This window comes from Astyanax mexicanus, chromosome 19, assembly GCF_023375975.1.
Source record: "Astyanax mexicanus isolate ESR-SI-001 chromosome 19, AstMex3_surface, whole genome shotgun sequence".
Taxonomy (NCBI): Eukaryota; Metazoa; Chordata; class Actinopteri; order Characiformes; family Acestrorhamphidae; genus Astyanax; species Astyanax mexicanus.
In genome coordinates this window covers 32,329,587-32,352,003 of record NC_064426.1, presented here as the reverse complement: position 1 = coordinate 32,352,003, position 22,417 = coordinate 32,329,587, and the positions used below count along the sequence as shown (strand labels likewise).

Sequence of the window (22,417 nt, the reverse complement as noted above, 5' to 3'; positions counted from 1 at the left end):
TGGGCTTTCTCGGCCACCGTACTTGAGCCGATCGACATCACCCCAGGGGTGATGAGGGGAAAGAGCAAAATTTACCCATCCAGAGAGAGCAAGCCCAATTGTGCTTTCTCAGGGCTCTGGCAGATGATGGCAAGCTGCATAGCCAGGATTCGAACCAGCAACTTCCACAGCATATCATATCTAACATTGATGAGCAATTAATGAAAATCGATGTTCAAACAGTATGACATATGAGATGTGTTTCTTGTTTTCTTAAAACATTATACAGGTAATGTTTTTCACCGTTTTTCACGAAATAATTTTTACTAAACATATCTGCATTTACTAAAAGACCTGCACAATGGTTGTTCTAAAGGATAACATGCAATTTGGTGGCTGATGAACAAATAAAACTCTAGGTCTTGGGCATGAATAAAAATTAATAAGACTGTATAGAAAGAATAAGGGATGAAAAAGTGACAAAAAACAGTGTGGATTGGTATGGCTCTCCATTAGAACATGAAGAACATGGGGAACTGCTCTGAAGGCGTGCCATGAATTCATTAGGTGTCAAATAAAGGGAAGATGGGATTTGGTAAGCCCAAAAAAATCAATGGGAGTGAATAGGAGGAATGACAGATGAAAAGAAAATAACAAATAAAAAAAGAGTCAACATAAAAATTAACAGTTTTAACAGTCAAAAATACAACTAACTTGACATTTCAGTCAGAATCCAAAGGATCCAGGGTTCTGTATATGAAATATGTGTATGTATCAGGCTATCCAACAAATGAGGCACAGAAGAAGTGGTTTGTTGCATTTAAATCTTGACAGATGGTAACAGATTTGCTATTATTGCTTTTACCTCACAGTAGCTATTTTTGGAAGGTCTGATTTCTGATCAAATCTGAACAGCTGTTGCTAAAAATATATACCTTAGCTCTCGGTTTTAATAAAATATTTATCTCCACACGTGCTTTTAAAGTGGGTCTGACATCATGTTAGTTTGGAGGAAACAGTGTTTATTGATAATGTGTGCAGCATCTCCGGTGGAATTTATTAGGAAGATGCTTCTGAGAAGGCTGAACATTTCAGATTAGTCATGTTCTGGTTTAGAATTTGTTACATTACTCACATGGCGAGTAGTGTGATTTCAAACAGGTGATGTCAACTAATTGTAATGATTGAGTAGACAATTAGAAACCATACAAAGCTGATTTTATAAGGAGCAAATATATTAGAAGTGAATCTCTGTTTTGTGAACAAATTCGTTATAAATTATTAGAATTCTCCTCAAAGAAAGTTCGGAAGAGATTTGCATATTTCTTGATTCCACTATTCAAGAATCAGGAGGAATTTCTTTGTGTAAATGGCAAAGACACAAGCCTTAAAATGTTACTGTTTAAACCAGAAGCCTTATGTTAACCATGTCCAGAGGCTGCATTTTCTCCATTAATGCAAAAAAAGTACTTAAAGCCAAGAGATTTTAAAGCCAAATATGCTTTTCTCAGGATTGTCAAGCATTTTTTAAAGAGATGCTGAACACATTACAAGAACATGGCTGAGGAAGAAGATGACCCCATACTGCTGCATTTCTTAAGACAAGGTATCCTCACTGCCAAAAGACTTTTAAATGTAGTGAAAAGTGGTAAACACTTTACCGTTCCAACATTTTTCAGAATGTGCTGCAGGCCTGAAATGCAGGAGTAGATGAAATTGAGTTGACCAGACAAAACTTCAAATATCTTGAGTTCAAACTGTCTGCAATAAAATAAAAGTACATTTTTATGCAAGAAACACAAAGAAACACTAATTGTTCTTTAGTTACTTTTTTTTTCAATGGCATCGCTGAAAAAGTAACAAGAGATTTTTGCAGGTAACAATCAACCAGTGATGTCATATCTGAAGGAAAACACACAAGCGTGACCATGACAACATGTGCCCTGACTTCATTTATTCAAGTGAGCAACAATAGAGTGACATTGTTGGTGAGAGAGAGAGAGAGAGAGAGCAATACTGGGAACAACGACATCAGCAAATAAAGAGAAGTCGAGGAGAGAGATAGGTCTTTCTTGGAAAAGACGGAGAGCGTTTACAGGCAGGTTATAGTGAATATGTTTCCAGAGAAAAAAGGCATTAGAGCCACTCTGTAAATAATAGCTAAAGCACACACAGTCAGTGGATCATAGAAAATACGTCAATATTCAAGACTACCTACCATACGCCAGGCTATGCTGAGGCATGGCTCTGAAGCTCATGTATAAAAACAGGTTTACTAAGTGAGAGTAGCTGATTATGCGTTTTATCCCAACATCTTTCAGTTATGTACAAGTTTTGAGATCCTTTTTTCCGCACTTTTAAAAGTGAAGATGCTAGAAAAGAGTGGGTTCTTGAAGCCAATTTACGGTCCTTTACCAAGATGTCCATGAATATTTCTTTAAGGAATCTCCATGTATTTTAAAGCCTATACTGCAAGTTTCTCCTAGAGCCATACGACCAAGCCAAGAACCATTCAGGAGTAGGGTTGCAACGGCATGGTATATATTTACGATATGATATCCATCTCAGAGAATATTGCAGTATGATATATTTCATAAAGCATTCAGAATTATAATAATATTATTAATAATGTTAATAAAGAAAAAGAAGAAGCACAATTATCAATAAGATGGATCAGAAGATGCTATGTGATTTAAACTAGGATGTAACTGATGGAGGATTTTATGGATGGTTCCAAATTTGTTTGCTGCTTTCTTTGATATGTGTAGGTTGCTGTGTAGGTTATTCTGAACCAGACGCCTAAAATAATTAATTAGCAGAGATGCTAGTTGGGCTAAGCTGGGTTAAATCCGACACGTCATGTTAGCTGCTATGTTAACTGTTTTTCCAAGCTGGATTACTCAAAGGTATTACTCTTTCACATAGTATCTAAAGTAATCCCACCCTGCTGACTGGATGGAGGTAAAACTAAGTTTTCTGCTATTTTCTCTGCTGTGTGTGTTTAAGTGTGTTCCTCCACTGTGTGTGTTTTGTGTCACTTGCTGAGATCAGGATTGGCTAAGGTGGAAAGGATGGTTGTATGGATAAACTTTTCTGTTCACTTGCTTGCTTATGTTATCCAACGTCCATGATGTAATAACCGCACATTTTAAGACCATAGTATACCCCGAAACTAGTTACCATTGCAACCCTATTCCATGAGTCTTCACTTTTAAGAGTGCACGAGAATCACTTCAGCAACAGGCAATTGACCAGTAACCACACAGCATTCTATTACCACTCATACAGATAGCAGTGTACAAATAATACATGAGAATGAGAAAAAAAAGAGGGAAGCTGTCCCTCTTGGAAGCAGAGAGACCCTGCTATAGTGAGAAAATAAACAGTGACAGAGCATGTGGCTTGCTGGCGCACTGATTTGACAGGGATTCCAAACATAAGGCTCCCAAAAAGCTAAGACACGGATGGTCTTCTGAACGGCTGGTTTGGCCACACTGATGTGAGACTGACAGTCTTTCATTCTTCTTAGTCCTAGATTGGTATCAGCAAATGGACAGTGCCACTGAAAAGCTTTGCAGTGCCGACGGGCTTTAAAAAAGAAAGAATGAAAGAAAAAGAAAAATGAAACGCTCTTTCATTTCTGGATGTCTGACATTTCTTAGCCTTCCGTTTATCTTCAGGCTCGCACAATGTCACAGTCCCAGTGGCAACCAGCATTCAGATTTACACAGGGCTGCTGTAGCACAGAGCAGCAGCACGGCCATCATTCACATTCAAGGGAGGGGGGGGGGTCCTGGATTTCACCAGTTTTTTTTTTTGGGTGGAATGTCGACAGTTTAGTCCTTGGTGCTGAGTGACGATAATGGCAGTGAAATATAATTCGTCTTTAACTCACTCACTTTGACAAACAACAATACTGGCTGGTTTTCTACTGACAGCTAATAACATTATTTAATTTTCTCAAACAAACAAAGAAAAAAACTAAACAAATGTAAGCTTTTTGCCACCACTAAATTTTACAATTTTAACAAATTAATGCTCAATCCTCTGCCCACAAATGCAGCCATTTGTAATTATGGTTCAATACATTTTACACAATGTCCGCCAGAGACTGTAGCAATTAGAAGAGCACAACTCAAATTTATTCCAATTTGATATCTAATAGTGTTCTTTTAAAACGTTCTTTTAAATTTCTAAGGCTGTTTATAAGCCTTATCCCTCCCCCTATCACTAGCAATGCCCGTATTACTGTGCTAGAAAAGGGAAAACTAGCACATTTTTTAACTGGTGCTGATGCTAGCATTGCTAGGCAGCCAATGAGCTTGGAGGAAAGTGCCGGATCCCTAGCTCAGACACATCAGCTAATAGTGCCTGCCCACCATTACTCTAGGAGTGACATGGGAGGAAATTCCATCGACTCATCCCCATGAGAGCATGGCAAATTGTGATCGATCTCTCAGACTCCAGCTGCTGATAACAAGCAGCATGATCTAGAAATTGAACCTTGGGTCATAGTGGCAGTGCGTTAGTTCACTCAGGTACAGTTGGATTTGAAGGGGTGTAACAGGTCACACTGCTGAGATCGATCAGGTCAAATTATCACATTATCAAACATTAGTGTGCCCATTTCAAATGGCAACATCAAGAATTTATTGTTTCAGTTTCATAAAGCTAGAGATGACACGCAAGCACACACTTGTAGGCAGAGCATAGATATGTCAATTACACTTGTGGTTTTCCAATCCTGTGGTTTAAGAAGCCATAAACGTATCTAACTTCTAGTTTCACAACAGCAGAAGAACCAAAACACAGTATTCCCTGCAAGCCAGTACCTACAGCTTAGGTCAACTATAGCTGTGGATACTGCTAAGCAGACAGGCACACAGTATAGGGTAAGACAGCTGTGGCTACCAATATATGACAAAAAACAAGGCATACAAGGTTCAACTCAAGTATGTACAAAATCCAAGAAATCCACAAGAATAGAAAGGCTTGAAATGTGAGACTACTTCCTTTAGCACCAATTTTTTATAGTTGGGTAGTTGTGTTCAAAAAGGTGTGATCTGAAAGGAGCTCAGGACTTTATTTAGAATTCAGTTGTAAAATCTCAAAGTGTCCCCATGATGCTGTAGAGTACAGTTCAAAGACCTTTAGTAAATTGGAGTGGTATTGGATGTATAAAGATTGGACCAAAAGTGTGGATCATAGGTAGAACGTAGGTCATAATTGCTCTCTTTTAAGCCCATTCATATTCCCATGTCAAAGTCATCATCAGTTGTTCAGAAGTTGGATCATCTCTGTAGCCAGAGAAGAAGGGGTACTTCGACCATACCATCATGCCATTTGGTATATGTAATGCTCCTGTACAATATGGCCATTTTATATTGATTTTCTAGAACATTCCTGTCAGGAAGGTTCCTCATACAGGCGTGGTCCTCCTGTTGACAGCATCGTTCATGTCTTTAGGGAAACAGTTGTGCACCTGCAGAAATCCAGGGTCATGTTCAGGGCTGTAGGAGCTATCCGTCCCTGACTTGAGTGGGTCTCTGGTCAGTGTGTACATGTTGATCTCTCCCAGAGGCACAGAGCTGACCATCTTCATGCCGACAGGTGAGGCCTCACGCGACGCCTCCGTGGAGCGCGAGCTGGAGCGCGAGTGCCTCCGCCGGTAGCGGAAGCTAGGCATGCGTGAGTACGGAGAAGAGGACGAGGTAGACTTGACAAACTCCCGCCGAGCTTTGAAGCGCACTTCTTTGTTCTTCTCGATGTAGATGTTCACAGCCAGTACAGCCACAGCCTCCGCCACGATGAAGGAGAGCGCTCCAAAGTAGAAGGACCACCCATAATTGTAATGGTTCTTCTTGTCCTCGTCGCGCTTGTCGCTGGGGTCACCGGCATTGCTGGAGATGTAGACGATGATGCCGATGATGTTGCTCAAACCTGTCACACCAAGAGAGTTGAGGTTTAAAATTACATTACATTACATTACATTTGGCAGACGCTTTTGTCCAAAGCGACTTACAATAGTCAAGTACAATGTAAAATAAGTTTAAAGGTAAAACATCTTTGGATAGGGATAAAAGGAGGACAAAGGGGAATAATAGGATAGAGGAGTGAAGGAGAGGAAGAAGGAAATGAGGTTAGAAGTAGTTAGTGTGTTAGAGGTGTTAAGAGAGTAAGTGCTCTTTGAAGAGCTCTGTCTTCAGGAGTTTCTTAAAGATAGCGAGAGATTCTCCTGATCTGGTAGTGGAGGGTAGTTTGTTCCACCATTGGGGAACTCTGTATGAGAACAGTCTGGATTGTTTTGTGTGAATGTTTGGCAAAGCGAGGCGACGTTCACTGGAGGAGCGCAGCGGCCGGGAGGTAGCGTAAGCCTTCGGGAGCGAGTGCAGGTAGGAAGGAGCCTGTTCTGACATCACCTTGTAGGCGATTGTAAGAGCTTTGAATTTGATGCGAGCATCAACTGGTAGCCAATGGAGCTCAATGAGCAGCGGGGTGACATGTGCCCGTTTTGGCTGGTTGAAGACCAGACGTGCTGCTGCGTTCTGGATCATCTGGAGTGGTTTTACTACACAGGCCGGGAGGCCAGTTAGCAGGGCATTGCAGTAGTCGAGGCGTGAGATGACGACCGCTTGCACCAAGAGTTGGGTGGCCTGTTGCGTCAGGAACGGTCTAATTTTTCGGATGTTATAGAGCGCAAAGCGGCAGGACCGAGCAACTGAGGCCACATGGTGCGTGAGAAGAGTTGGTCATCAACCATAACACCCAGGTTCCTAGCAACCTTTGTCGGTGAGAGAGAGAGAGAGTCAATACTTATAGAGAATTTGTGTTGAAAAGATGGTTTTGCTGGTATAACCAGAAGTTCAGTCTTTGAGAGATTTAATTGAAGGTGATGCTCCCTCATCCATGAGGATATGTCAGAGAGACACTGCGAAATCCGTGCAGAGATTGAGTGATCTTCAGGTGAGAACGACAGGTATAGCTGGGTGTCATCAGCAAAGCAATGGTAGGAAAATCAGTGTGAGCGATTAAACCTGACCAAGAGAGGTGGTGTATATGGAGAAGAGAAGGGGACCCAGTACCGAACCCTGGGGAACCCCAGTGGATAAGGAGCGGGCTGAGGACAGCTGTCCTTGCCACGACACCTTGAACGAGCGCCCAGTGAGGTATGATCTGAACCATGACAGCACATTGTCTGCGATCCCCATGTTTGAGAGTATAGTTAGGAGGAAGTCATGGTTGACTGTGTCAAATGCGGCCGAGAGGTCCAGCAGAATGAGCACTGAGGACTGACCTGCAGCTCTGGCAGTTTTCAACGCTTCAGTCACAGACAACAGAGCCATCTCGGTAGAGTGTCCTTTTTTGAACCCAGATTGGTTCTGGTCCAGAAGGTCATTCTGGGAGAGGAAGCCAGAGACCTGATTTAAAACTGCTCTTTCTAGTGTTTTAGAGAGAAAGGGTAGCAGTGAGACCGGTCTGTAGTTGTCAACCTGGGCGGGGTTGAGAGAAGGCTTTTTGAGCATGTGCTTGTTTGAAAGCAGTCGGGAATACACCAGAAGTTAAAGAGGCATTGATCGTGTGAGTGATAGCCGGAATGATTGCAGGTGCGATATCTGGCTACAGCAAATTGTATTGACTTGACTTGACATGCCATTGTCTTCTTAATTTGGAAGTCCAATTACACAATCCCCTTTTTTATGAACTCCCCTATTACTTACTAATGCCTCCTTCAACACAACATTGCAAAGTCTAGCACATGCCTCCTCCTACACATGTGAAGCCAGACACCACCTCTTTTCAAACTGCTGCTCATGCAGCATCACTGGGTAACCAGTGCACTGGATCTGCAACTCTGATAAATCAGCCAACAGATGCCTGTACTGACCAACCTCGCGCTAGTAGTGGTGAGGGGAGAGAAAGCTACATCTACCCACTCAGTAAGAGCAAGGCCAATAGTGCCCTCTCTCTCTCTCTGACTCTGGCTGCTGATGGCCTGCAGCATAACCCAGGATTTGTGACAGCACCTTAAGTTTTCTGAACCACTCTGGGCCCTACATACTGATGAAACTGAACAAGTTTCTTTACCTGCTGCCACAAACAGGATGCCTGCACTAAGAAGGATGTTGTTTCTCTTGCTGTAGACGCGTCCCACTCCCACACACAGTCCCCCCAGCAGCAGCAGAATGGTACTGAGAATGGGGAACACACTGGAGGCACGGACTATACCTGCACACAGGTGAGACAAGATCACAGGTGAGCCTTCCAATATCTTAAAATAATGCTTTTAACCAGACATCAACACATCATCAATGATAATGGCCTGAAACACTTTGTTTTAAACTGTTTTAATCTATCAACGAGGGAAGTGTACTCACGTAATAGGTACTCTGAGCTGTCAGTGTCGTAGTCATTGTCGTCTGGAAAGTGATTGATACGATAACAGCTTCCTTTGTTGAGGCCTAAAGAATAAAGAAGAGAAATAATGCATTAAGGAAGGCATGATCTCACATTATAGTGGGCAGCACCTCAATTATATATCTAAAATTAAGACATTCTCAGCTGCAGATAGTGACATTGTCAGTCTGCCTGCTATGAATTCAGACACACACACTAAAGACTTAAACTTCCAGCATAGTTTCTAGCTCTTCTACCTAGCATTTTTTGTTCTTGCTCTTTTGCCTTGCCTTTTGTACTGTTTGTTTACCATTGCTGACACTTATTTTTGTAAATAGACTTACAGTCAGAGACAGACAGGGTCCGAATCAAAATGGCAACAAAAGATAACAACATACCAGAGTGAGAGCAGGCAAAAGGGTCATAAACAGCATATCAAAACAGATAAAAGGGCCAGGCAAAAAGAGAAGACTAATTACAAAAATAAGGGTCGGGCAATGATAAACAATAAATACAAACGGCAAGGCAAAGAAATAGCCAAAAACACAAAAACAAGACAAATGAGCAATAAACAAAAGAAACGCTTGGTAGAAGAGCTATAAACTAGATTTAATACTGCGCAAGAAACTAATGAAACAAAGGGGTATGTATACTAACAGGACTAGGTGTAAGCAATCAGAAGATCGGCGAGTTAGAATGCTGTAGTGTCACATGATCAGCAAAGTCCGGAAGGTCCATGTTAGTGCATGCTGGGAGTTGGAGTCTTTAGTGTGTGTTTCTGAGTTCATAGCAGGCAGACTGACAATGTTAGGACTGACAAATGGCTGGAGTGCAATAGGCTAATTTAGTCTTCTGTACACACCACTTGCTGAATAAGGGTGTTAAATTATCTCCTAACGTGCATTGATTTATTTGTGCCATACATATTTTTATAACATACATATAAGATATATAAGAGGTCTTTGGTAACATTATAATTTTTTACAATGTTTAAAAAGCTATAAATAAGAACTATTTCAAGTTGCAGGTTAAGAAGCAGATGCCTGAAAAAGGTTATAATTCTGCTCTAAGAAATAAAGGGTTCTTTGACTTTGACGATAGTGGAAACCATTTTGGTGCAATACAGATTTTTTTTCTTTCTTAAGTGCTAAACTATTTATCTGGACAAATAATATTTTATGCATTCACATTAGGGATGTATAAAAATGATTTTTTTTTGCTTGTAACCAAAACTGAACAAAATGCATTGACATCAGTCTAAATGTATGGTAAATAATTGTGTTTGAGGAATATTCAGAGCATCCCTACTTCAAAAGGTTTGCTGGTTTCTCACACCTCTATATAGAACCATTGTTTTTATTAGAGAACCATTGACACTATCATGTGGATGAGCATATTATGAATAAGAAGGATATAAATAGGCATTATGGATTTCTGTATACTGTTGTTAAAAGCTCACTTTAAAAGATCTTTATGTGAATCACGTATGACTGTCAACACAGTCTCCCCCTATCCCCCCCAGTATTTACTGTATGTCAATGATTGAAAGGTTGTTTAGGAGAGAACAGCGATGGCATCAATTGCTTTAGAGAACCTTATTTCCTCTGTCTTTCTCTCTCCCTGTCTTTATGTCACTCTATCTGAGCTTCTCTTATAGGTGAAGTGGGAGGTAGTCTATACCCTGTGACACAGCTTTGTGGCCCAGCGTGGCATTAATTGGGTCTGGTGGTTAAAAAGGAGCATCAAATTAATTAGTATTAAATAGGTCTGAGAAACTGGGCCACGTTTTCTTGTCTAGTCATTATAAAAAAATATATATACACCCTAATTCAGAAAGATTCAGGAAGATTCTGGAATATTCAGGAAGTTGTCGACCTCCCATAGCAAGACCTACAGGATATTTTTTACATTTTTATGTCTAATATTTTCTTATCTTATGTCAATGTCAAAATAAATATATGCACAAGCCTACAGGTCGTAACAAAATGTTTAGTAGACTCATTATTCTGTAGCAACTGTGAGTACTGTGATCATGAGCGTGCCAATAATATGCCACAGAAATTAGACTAATTAGCATATTCCTGAAGCTGTCAGTGGCAGATGGTGTTCAGTCAACAAAAGAAAAAAAAAAGAGTGTTACTTCTCACACTTCTCACCCTATCTTACCTAAAGCCTGGCCCACTGTACGAGATAATTGTGCCAATTTTTGTAGCCTATTTGCTCCTTAGCCTATCTCTCAGAAAATATCTAATGAAATATATTTATTAATAGATACACTATCTGGTGATGTATGGCTTGGATGGAGCTGCTCAGCCATGGAAACCCAAAGGTAAATGAAATGCTCAGTATATTTCTATCCATACTACACTTGCTGGGGCGCAAACGAAATAAAGGATAACTACAGCTATATTAAGAATCCATAATACATGCTTTGTAGATGTTCATAACATGTTTATAACAAACATTCTCTACTGGAGTGACTCTGCAAACAGCTAGCCACCACAGACTGTGTCTATGTCACGGTTAGTAGGTTCTTTAGGTCTGCCAGTGAGTGACTTCTCATTATGGCTTGCAGGCTTTTTTTCTGGCTGTTGAGGAACTTTGCATCATGAGGAGTCTTGGGCAAAGAGGACATTTCCTCAGCATCACAGCGCACTTGAAGGAAAGCACAAACAACTCGGTTCAGCTTACAGACGCCTTGTGCTAACCGACATTACCTCAGTGATAAGTAGGAGGTGATGTCAGGGAGAGAGCGTCATCTACTGCCCTGGAGAGAGCATGGCCATTTGTTCTCTCTTTTGGGGGCTCCGGCAGCCAATGACAAGCTGCATGACGGGGATTCAAACCAGCGATCTTCTGATCATAGTGGCAGCGCCTTTGGAAGCATACATGTAAGGTCTGCTTTCAAAGAAAAGAACCTTCATTACAGGTAAAATTTTAGCATTAGGAAACTTCTGTTCAGTGGGTCAGAGTTGTAACTTTTGTATCAGGCTATTCTAAAGAATCTAGTAACACTATGTTATACAAGAACATCATCAAGATGCTGTTACTTTGACCAGAAAGGAATAAGGGAAAGCTTCTCTTTCATGAATCTGTCTTGGTCAAATTTCCACTTCAGCTTTTCCACTCTTCAGTCTTCTAAGAAGCAGCTGAGAGAAACGTTCAGATCGTTATCGTTCTACGCTTAGCGTCCTTTCTTTCTAATTGATTTGGAATCATTTCTCGGAGCAGTCAAAGAGAGAGGATTTTCAGGGGGATCTAGGCAATCTATGAGCCATCAGACATGCGGTTTACCCCATTTCTCCTGCTATATTAGAGAGTATTGTGTGTGAAGAGGGAGCAGATTGAGAGCTCAGACAGCTGATTTATGATAGGTGGTTATTAGCCCAGTGTCTGAGGGGTGCCCAGTCTCATAAAGGAGAAATAATGCTCCTCATCTGACTGACACACACACACACACTCCTCAGAGGGAGATTGTGGTGTGTATGTATGTGTGTGTGACTAAAAGCGACGACGGCCCCTCGGTGGTCCCTCAGGCCTGCCTGGAGGTAACAATGCTCTCTGCTGAGCACATCTTCTCCATGGCAACCTCAGGGCTGCTCAAATTGTCTGATTTCCATAACGTCTCCAAGGATGCCTCTGACATCTTCATTGTGGTTTAATGCAGCCGGGACCGACACCCCCCTCCTCCTCTTCCACCCACCTCCAACAAACCCACCTCCCTATCTCACACATGCAGCGACAAAACAGCTGCCACAGCTGCCTTGGCCTGCCTGGAAGAATCATCATGTTGTTGCTGTGATATACAGCCAATCATAGGACTCTGGAAGCGGCGTGGACCAACCCCGGCTTTGGTTGCTGATGTAACGTTGCTGTTGCTGTTATGTCTTGTTAGAGAGCCTTGATGAGAGGCTTCTGTAACCTGAAAGAGTGTGTTTTTTACAGAGAGACCTATCTTGGGTAGAAGCAAATAAGTAAATACAGAAGGAAGATCACACTGTGTGTTTGGGACTAGCGTGTACTTCAGTACAATTTAGCATGGAACAGTGTCAGAAAGGGTTTTTGATTGTAGCTGTAGTAATTATCTGGGTAATAAATCAGATTAAACTGCACCTGCATAGCCATTTATCCCAAACTTGAACTGATCACATGATTGGTTGGTTGCTTGGTTGGTTCCAGATTGGATCACATTGTCACCACAAATGAACTACTCCAGAGTGTATTCACACCTGCCAAAATGAAGCGCACAGAGAGTAAAAACAAACCAGAGACTGTTTAACCTGGACTTTAGAGTGCAGGTGTAAAAAAAACAGCTTAATACACATTCAATTTAACAGATCAAATTAGATTGATTAGCAAGTGGGAAGTAGTTCTCTGAAAAATGAGTTGATAATGCCCAAGCAAGACCAAAGCCCAAAGCAAAGCTTATGTGTTATTGCTAATGTATAATTGTATAATTATTTGCTACATTTGTTATACTCCAATATTTTCAAAAAGACTAAAGTTCTTAAAATATTATAGTAATGTTGTGATAAGAGGTGTAAGCAATTGCCTGCAAACCTCAAACAATCTGGATACATTTGCACCTGCTTAGATATTTGTCACCCCAACAAAGTGCTGGTGCTGGTTCCTGTCAACCTGCGAACCTTTTAAGAACCAGCCTGTGTTTCCACTGCTTTAAGGAGTCGTTCACTATTATATGTGTGAATGTGGGCGTGTTCCACAACTGGAAACAGAAGTTGGGAGGACGATTTAAACGTATAACTTTACAGGAGATCAAATAAAAAGACCTTTTAAATTTCACTGAAAGTCAATGTAAAAATAATTTATTCCCCATTTTTCTTTGGGCTGTTCATTATAAAAGTTTTAAGTCTGTACCTCTGGTCCTCACTCTAAACAGGATCTTACACTAGTAAGGTTAAGGGGTCAAGGGCCTGCACCTGGCATGTGCTCCTAGCTCGTTATCACTACGCTCCTCAGTGTGGCACAGTGGCAGAACTCGAGGCTGGTGGCTAATTAGAGACTACGTGGCCTTTCAAAGCTGCAGCTTAATTACAGATCGGCGGCACATGCTGGGAATGGCAAAGTGACAGCACCCCCCTCCCCCTTCTCACCCGAGTGAGTCCTCCCCAGCCTCGCAAAGGGAGCGACACCGCCGAGGGAAAACAAACCCAAACAATCTAGTCTCTGATCCATATGGCACTAAAGCAAATGTTATCTCACAGGCTGTGATCTGTCCATTTGATGGAAAATGTATTGATGCTCTGAGTGTTTTGTCCTTTGCTGGTTGACAAATGACCTTTAAGGGTCAACACAATGTTTGAGATAATTAGGCGTGAGGTTGGAGCATCTCTGAGTTCATGTGTGCACACTTTGATGGACTAGACAACAAAAAGGGTTCTATTTAGTATCGAAAGAGGATTCTTTGACTCTTTAACACTTTTTAATTTGGCTCTCTGAAGATTCTAAAATGTACAAGAGGTTTTTTCTTGTTTAAAAAGAAAACCATAGAAGCAAAGTACTCCAATCTGCAATGTGGTACTCTGGAGGGCTTACAAACTCCCACCATGCTCAGCGTCCACCATCTTTCTTTGGTTGGGATTATTGGGAGAGATTTATGTTGTTTCAGAGGGATTATGTGTGTGTTGTGTGTTATGCCTGTTTTATTACTGGAGCATTATTCATCATCCTGATGTTAGTGTGGAGGGTGAAAAAGGGTCTCTACAAGTGGGTCATCATTTTAGGAGAGTTTCGTCCTCCGTCACTCTTCATTGTGGTTATTCCTTTAGTCTCACTCCCTCTTAAATTGAAAGCTGTAGAATGGGTCTATGGCTTGGTCTCATAACTCTGCCCCTGGCGATGCTACAGTATTTTTTACATTTCATGTGATATTACAGAAATACCTGATGGTATACAAGCTATAATGACTAGTTGGGGAACTGAATAACTTTCTAAACAACTTTTTAAGCAACTACAGTGCTTTTTGATCAGAATGGAACATTAGTATTCTATACACCTGCTTTCAAACAGATGTTTTAATGTAACACTAAGATATTAAGTAACACTAAAATATCATCAAAATAACAGAATATTACATATGAGATGCTACTAGAATAACAGTTCATAACTACTTAATATATCTGGATATTTCTCATCTAAAGCATTGTTAAGGAATACTGAGAAAAAGCTAATTTTTTCTTTAATGTTGGTATGAAATAACTCTCTGCCCAATCTTACATTCCATGAATATGATCTCTACCTTGCACACATGTTTATGTCAAGTCTTTGCAACCCTCCACCACCCCATCTTCCTCCTTTTAACCGAGTTCAACTGATCTCTAGCATGGTTCTACTTATAGAAGACAGTGGGATCCTGGTTTCTGGCCACAGGTAGAAGCTGCCTGAACCCCAGCCCAAAGATCTCTGAGCTCTTCCCCAATCTTCTGGGGCTGATGGCATGTTCCCAGAAGGTGCAGAGAGGGGTGAAGGCTGCACAGAGGATTGTTGGAGTCAGCCTCCCCAGCATCACAGACATCTACACCTCCAGATGCAGGAAAAGGGCCACCTGCATCAGGAAGGATCCCACCCACACAACACACTCACTCAGGAGGCTGCGGAGCATCAAGTGCAAAACATTCCAGAACTGGTAAGACTCTTAAACTCCACCTCGCCAACACACTGCACTGTCACTTTACAAGGACAATTACTGTTTACAAACACTGTCACCTTAAACCGCACTGAGACGCTTTATTTTGTTACTGCTCTTCATTCACACTATCATGCTGCTACACTCTGGACTTCACTCTGCTGCTACCTGCCTACTCTATTTTTGTGTATTTATCTTGATATCTATTTAATTCTATCCTATTTTTTCGGTTTATTTTTATTTTTATTTTATTTTATCTATATTTATCTATTTTCACAATTGCTCTTTGGGTGTAAACTGGAACGTGAGATCACAATTTCGTTCCGCCTCATGTACCACATGTGATGTGAATGACAATAAAGTCTACTTGAATCCTTGAATTTGCAAATCTCAGTCTAATCCCAGCATTTCAGGACCATGATGAATGGACAGCACCCCGGTCTCTGTTTAGGCCTTCACTGAAGGCCTGGCCAGAATTAGAAGCCATTATAAATACTGTATAAACACCAATGACGCTTAACATTGTGACCACCTCCTTGATATCGGTTATTTTTTATCTCCACCGGGCATATACATGGGTTGGACAATGAAACTGAAACACCTGTCATTTTAGTGTGGGAGGTTTCATGGCTAAATTGGAGCAGCCTGGTGGCCAAACTTCATTAATTGCACATTGCACCAATAAGAGCAGAGTGTGAAGGTTCAATTAGCAGGGTAAGAGCACAGTTTTGCTCAAAATATTGCAATGTACACAACATTATGGGTGACATGCCAGAGTTCAAAAGAGGACAAATTGTTGGTGCACGTCTTGCTGGTGCATCTGTGACCAAGACAGCAAATCTTTGTGATGTATCAAGAGCCACGGTATCCAGGGTAATGTCAGCATACCACCAAGAAGGACGAACCACATCCAACAGGATTAACTGTGGACGCTGTAAGAGGAAACTGTCTGAAAGGGATGTTCGGGTGCTAACCCGGATTGTATCCAAAAATATAAAACCACGGCTGCCCAAATCACGGCAGAAATCAATGTGCACCTCAACTCTCCTGTTTCCACCAGAACTGTCCGTCGGGACAACAAATTATTGTGGTCTAAAACCGATGTTTCAGTTTCATTGTCCAACCCCTGTAGGAGCACTTTGTAGTTCTATAATTGCAGACTGTAGTCCTGTATCTATTTCTATGCATACTTTATTATCCTCCTTTTCCCCTGTTCTTCAATAGTCAGGACCACACAGGAACACCACAAAGCAGGTAATAATATTTGGGTAGTGGGTTATTCCTTTCAGCACTGAGGTAATTGTATAGGTGGTGGATCAGACACAGCAGTGCTGCTAGAGTTTTTAAACCTTCACTTGTGTCCACTTACTGTCTAATCTATTACACACTCTCATCTAGCTGCTGTTTATGTTTGTGCCATCCTCTAGTCCTTCATCAGTGCTTACAGGATGTTCCCCACAGGATAATATTGGTGAAATATTCTCAGTCCAGATGTGACAGAGGTGCAGTTCTAAGAATGACGCACCAGCTGAGTAATAGCTGCTCTTTGGTGGTCCTGTGGGGTCATGACCACTGAAGGACAGGGTGAGAGGAGGCTAATATAGTATGCAGAGAAACAGTTTTTCTGGAACAGTGGGGGCTTCAGTAGTTCAGTCGTGAGAATCAGCTTCTTTTAACGTGCTCGCCATTCATTTGAAGTTTATTATTTGCATGATGCCGGGGGATTTCGAGAGCTTTTACACAGTTTCGTGACTAAATGGCACTCGTGTGTTCAGGTCCAGGTGAAGCAACAAGTGGGACACGAGTCCTCCAGGCTGAGGGTCAGCAAAGCATCATGTTGCATCGGTAAAAAAGAGAAATAAATATGGGAATAAAGAAGAATATGTCTCTTTTTTGTTGGACAATGACAAGAAGCAACAGATTCATCTATTTTTAAACCTTGGCCATGTTACCATAGCGATTTCAGACATGTTGTTGCCAAGCAACAGCATCAAATACAATAAAGACATGAATGAAGACAGATACTTAAGAGGAGACTCTTGACTGCATATGCTTTACAGTCCATTCAGCAGAGAGAGAGAGAGACTAAAAGAGAGAGAGAGACGGAGAGACAAAAAGAGATAATGAAAGAGAGATGAGAGACTGAGAGAGACACAAGGAGAAGAGAGGGGAAAAAGGAACAAAGCAAAAAAAAAGATAAGATAATAAGAGAGAAGAACTGAGAGACAGAAAAGAAAAGCAAAGGGGGACAGCGAGAAAAGACAAACAAGAAAAGAAGAGATTAATTAAACACAAGAGATTGTAAGGAAAAGAGGGAAAAAGTAAATCAAGGCAAGGAATGAAGCAAGAGACAAAAAAGAGAAAGAGAGAGAAATAGAAAAACAAAAGAATAAAGAATAAAATAGAACAGAAAAAGAGAATTTCTAAGAAAATGAAAAAAAGAAAGAAAAGTTAGAGAAAGGTTGAGAAAGAGAAAAGAGTGAAGAATGAAGATTGGAAACAAAAAACTAATGAAAAATTAGAAAATGAGAAAGCAAAGAGAGGAAGAATAATGGTAAATGGAGAATGATGGAGAAAAGGAATAATAAATTACCAAATTAATGCAAAAGCAAAGACTATCACTGAGAAGAAAGATACAATGACATAATAAAAGTGATTGAAAGAAATAGGTAGAAAAGCAAGTAAAAAAAAAGAAAAAATGGGAAAAAGAAAGAGGGAGGAAAGTGATAAAGAGAGAAAGGGGGGAAATGGAGAAGATGGGAAGAAATCAAGACAGACAAAACAATGAAACAGAGATTTTAATGGAAAAGAATTAAAATTAGTCAGGAGAGAGAATGGAGAGGAGAGAAAGAGAAAATGATGAGGAAGGTGAGGAGGAGATCAAGACAGAACAATAAAATAAAGGAAGAGAAAAACAGAAGAGAGAAAGTGAGAGAAAGGCCTCCCCATGATAAAATAAAAGATAGTGAGGGAGTGAGACAGAAAGAGAGAAGTGGTGAGAAATCCTGAGATATTGGGAGAAATATCTAATTCTCTCTCTTTCTCTCTCACTCTCACACACACACACTTTCTGTATCTATGTCTCTTTCTTACTCATTTTCAATGTGTCTCAGTCTCTATCTATCCCTTTATTTCTCTCTCTCTCACTCTCACACACACACACTTTCTGTATCTATGTCTCTTTTAATCTCTCTCCCCCTTTCTTACTCATTTTCAATGTGTCTCAGTCTCTATCTATCCCTTTATCTCTCTCTCTCTCTCTCTCTCACACACACACACACTTTCTTTGTCAATCTCTCTCACATTCTCTCACTTTCTGTCTCTTGCTCTCACACTTTTGATGCCTAGCTCTCACTTCCTGTCTATCTCTTGCTTTCCCTCTTTCTCCCTTTAAATTTCTCTCTAAAGCACACTCTTCCTGTCTCGCTTTATACGCCTCTATCTCTCTTCCACTTACATTCTGCCTCACTGCAATTCTGTCTTTTTGTCTTTCTCCCTTATTCACAATCTGTCTCACTATCAATTTCTGTCTCTCTTTCATTCACATTTCATGTCTTGCTAATTTTGTGTCTCACTTCCTCTCTGTGTCTCTCCCTCTGACTCACATTCTGTCTCACTTTTAATGCCTCTCACTTTCTATGTCTTTCTTATTGTCTCTAACACTGCTTTTGGCTCTCTTTTACTCATAATCTCTTTCTCTCATTTATGTCTCATCTATGTCTTTCTCCCTAACTCACAATCTGTCTCACTTTCTGTTTCTCTCTCATTCACATTCAATGTTTCTCTAATTTTCTAAATTGTCCCCTTTTTAATTGTCTCACTTCCTTTCTGTGTCTCACCGTCTGGTTCACAATCTGCCCACCCCTTATATATCTCTCTTTCTTACACACACTCCCTGTCTGCCCAATTTCTCTCACTTCCTTTCTGTGTCTCTCCACCTGACTCACATTCTGTCTCCCTTTCTGTGTCTCTTACTATACTTATCTGTCTCTCTCACAATCTGTTTCACTCACTTACTTATTGTCTCACATTTTGCTTCTCTCAATTTCTGTTTATCTTTGTTTTATCTATCTCTCATTCTCATTCCAGGTCTTGCAAATTTTTTTCTCTCACTTCATTTCTGTGTCTCTCTCCCTGTCTCACTTTCTATGCCTCTCTCACGTTCTATTTCTTCCTTTTTGTCTCTCAGTTACATTCTGTGTTGTTTGTTTCTGTCTGTCTTCCTCTCACTTTCTATGCCTATCTGTTTTTTATCTTTTGCCCTTACTCACAATTTGTTTCTCTCCTTCACCTTTGATGTCTTTCTTTTACTCACTCGCCCTGAATCACTTTTTTTGGTTCTATTTGTCTATCTCTCACAGTTGGTTGCACTCACTCACTTTTTGTCTTATATTTTATATAAATGTCTGCCTGTCCTGTTTTGTCGTTCTCCCTTACTCACAATATGTTCCATTCTCTCACTTTCTGTCTATCTCTTATTCACATTCTATGTCTGGCAATTTTTTTGTCTCACTTCCTCTGACTCATATTCTGTGTCTCTTTCTATGACTCTCTCGTTCAATCTTTCTGTCTCATATTCTGTGTTGTTTGTTTTGGTCTCTAATTCTCTCTCTTTTTTCTATACCTATCTTGTTCTGTCTTTCTCTCTAACTCACAATCTGTTTTCCTCTCATTTACATTTGATGTCTCTGTTCCTGTCTCACTTTCTCTGCTCATATCTGTCTATTTCTCACAATTGGTTTCTCTCGTTCACTTTTCTTCTCACATTCTGCCTCTCTCAATTCCTGCTTTTGTCTTTCTCCCTTACTCACAATCTGTTCCACTCTCTCACTTTCTGTCTATCTCTTATTCACATTCTATGTCTGGCATTTTTTTTATCTCACACCCTCTGACTCACATTCTGCCTCTCTTAGTATGACTCTCTCTTTCTCAATCTCTTTTTGTCTCAGTGCCTTTATGCCTCTGTCTCTTAACCAATCTGTTTTTCTCTCACTTGCTTATTGCCTCTCTTTCTGTCTCTCTCTATATCTCTCTCAAACCCTTCACTCATATTCAATCACTTTTTATGTCTGTCTCTCTCTAACTTTCTGTCTATCTCTTATTAACATTCTATGTTTGGCAAATGTCTCACTCCCTCTGACTCACATTCTGATTCTCTTTCTATGTCTCTCTCTTTCGCAATCTCCTTGTCTCAGTGCTTTATGCCTCTGTGTCGCTCTCTCAAAATTTGTTTTACACAAACGCTTATTGTCTCTCTCTATTTCTCTCTCACACCTTCTCTTTCACTCATATTCTGTCTATTACTTTTTATGTCTGTCCTTCTCACTGTCTGTTGTGTCCACTCATGTTACAGACAGCAGACAGAACAAAAGGGGACCAAACCCACCAAACGCTACTGAACAGCGAAACAGAGCCGGGGACCGGTCCACACCCCTGGTGCCGGTACCGGTGCCAGGACTGTTCTAGAGCGGTACCTTCTATACAGCAGATCCTCCAGAGTCCGGAGTGGGTCAGGTCCCCGCGGTTCTTCTTGGGCTGGCTCTGGGTCTCGTCCGTGGTGATGTTGGTGGCGTTGCAGATGTGCGCGCGCGAGTACAGCCAGTAGTCCGTGCCCACCGCGATGCTCATCAAGCTAAACGCCAAGAACGCGCCCGCCGTGGCCACCAGCGTCTGGAGCGCGCGGTCGCACCGAACCATCGCGCCTCATAACGGTGCGCGCGGCGCTGCGCGTCTTGGTGAAGGGTGGCGGGCCAGGGATAAAGCACGCGAGGCGAGGGGACTGGACGCGCGCGCGTCACGGCGAGACCAGCACGCGCATTCCTCTTTCCTCTTCTCTCGCTTTGCCGCGCGCCCGCCGCCCCTGCTGCTTTCTTTCCGCGCGCACTCCTGTTCGCTCCCGCCGGCTCAGGTAGCGCGGCGCGCGCGCTTACACACCCTCACACGCACAGGCTGGCACACGCGCTCGTGCGCCCGCGGCCACGGTGAGGATGGGTGGGCGTGGCGCGTGCGCTCTCTCACTTAACTATGTTCGACTGAGCCATATCCTGTGGTCCTTTCGGTGGTCTTATTCTTCTGGACTGATGCCACGTCCCTCTCGCGCTCACTCCGGGTTTGGAAACTCCTGTCTCGCGCAGTTTCTCCGTATCTGAGTCCTGACGGCGCGCACCCAGACCCCACCTTCAGCCCAGCCAGCCAATGGGAGCAGAGCGGCTCAGAGACCCCCTCTCCAGTTTTAGCCCTCACCAAACCCCTCCCAGTTAACATGCCACTGTGGGTCCTCTGTGGTGAACAAGCCCAACTGGGAACCAGAAAGTTTTGTCCATTGGTTTCACTCTGGCCCCACATATAGAAGAATGTCGGTGATGAACCCCAGGAAGGGCCATTGATGGGATCAGGAGGGGTTAAACCTGGACCTTATGTGCAACACACATGTCCTCTTAATGTGTTTGAGAGCATCAGTTGTAAAAATGTGAAGAGTTGGTATACCTCAGGTATATATATTTAAGTAATGTTATAATACATATTATAGCAAGAACTGCTCAACTAAGCAAAGAAAGAAATACTTTAAGAAATAAAGGCTAGCCGGTCCGAAAAAAAGTGCAGTTGCAAAGACCATGAACAACGTTATGATGAAACTGGCTCTCATCAGGACCGCCCCAGAAAAGAAGTGTGGCTGATTGCTGTTAGGAGATTACCAGTGAGAACTGTAATGTGCATGTCCCATGCAGATGTGTAATTTAGCTGAAACATTTGAACACTTTTTTATAGATTGCTACAGATAAAAAGAAACTTGGGAAAAAAATACAAAACATGAATATAAATATAAATAAACAGGTTGATCATATGTATTGTACAATTCAGTTATGGAAATCCAGAGCTAGGATGAGGATCGATTAAGTTTTTCTCCAGTGACATTGTTTTTTATGAAATCATGCAGGAATAGAAATGTAGAAGGACTATCGACATGAGGGACTTCTTGACTTGAAAAATTGTGATAATGTGTATTTGTTTCTGGTGGGTGTTTTGAATATTGTAATGTAATACCTTATTTTCTCAATAAAGCTTAACTCTTTCTATGTCTCTCTCTTTCTCAATCTCTTTGTCTCAGTGCCTCTGTGTCGCTCTCTCAAAACATGCTTATTGTCTCTCTCTATTTCTCTTTCACACCTTCTCTTTCACTCATATTCTGTCTATTACTTTTATTTCTGTCCTTCTCGCTGTCTGTTGTGTCCACTCATGTTACAGACAGCAGACAGAACAAAAGGGGACCAAACCCAACAAAGTTAACATCACCCCAAATAAGGACCACCTGACTGGGTATTTTGGTTTGTTTAACAATTTTGTGATGAACACATGATTCCTTATGTGTTACTTCATATCTGGTTGACTTCAGTATTC

At 41.4% G+C, this 22,417-nt stretch overlaps 1 protein-coding gene across 1 annotated transcript; it reads right to left on the bottom strand.

Annotated features, from left to right (window-relative positions):
- Window positions 1-1,913: 1,913 nt before the first annotated feature.
- cacng4b (calcium channel, voltage-dependent, gamma subunit 4b) lies at window positions 1,914-21,179 on the bottom strand. Its single transcript, XM_007238954.4, has 4 exons — window positions 20,494-21,179; window positions 8,355-8,438; window positions 8,065-8,205; window positions 1,914-5,919 (listed from the first exon to the last, which is right to left on the bottom strand). The coding sequence occupies exons 1-4, from the start codon at window positions 20,714-20,716 to the stop codon at window positions 5,399-5,401; spliced, it is 969 nt and encodes a 322-aa protein (XP_007239016.2). The 5' UTR covers window positions 20,717-21,179; the 3' UTR covers window positions 1,914-5,398.
- Window positions 21,180-22,417: the final 1,238 nt, after the last annotated feature.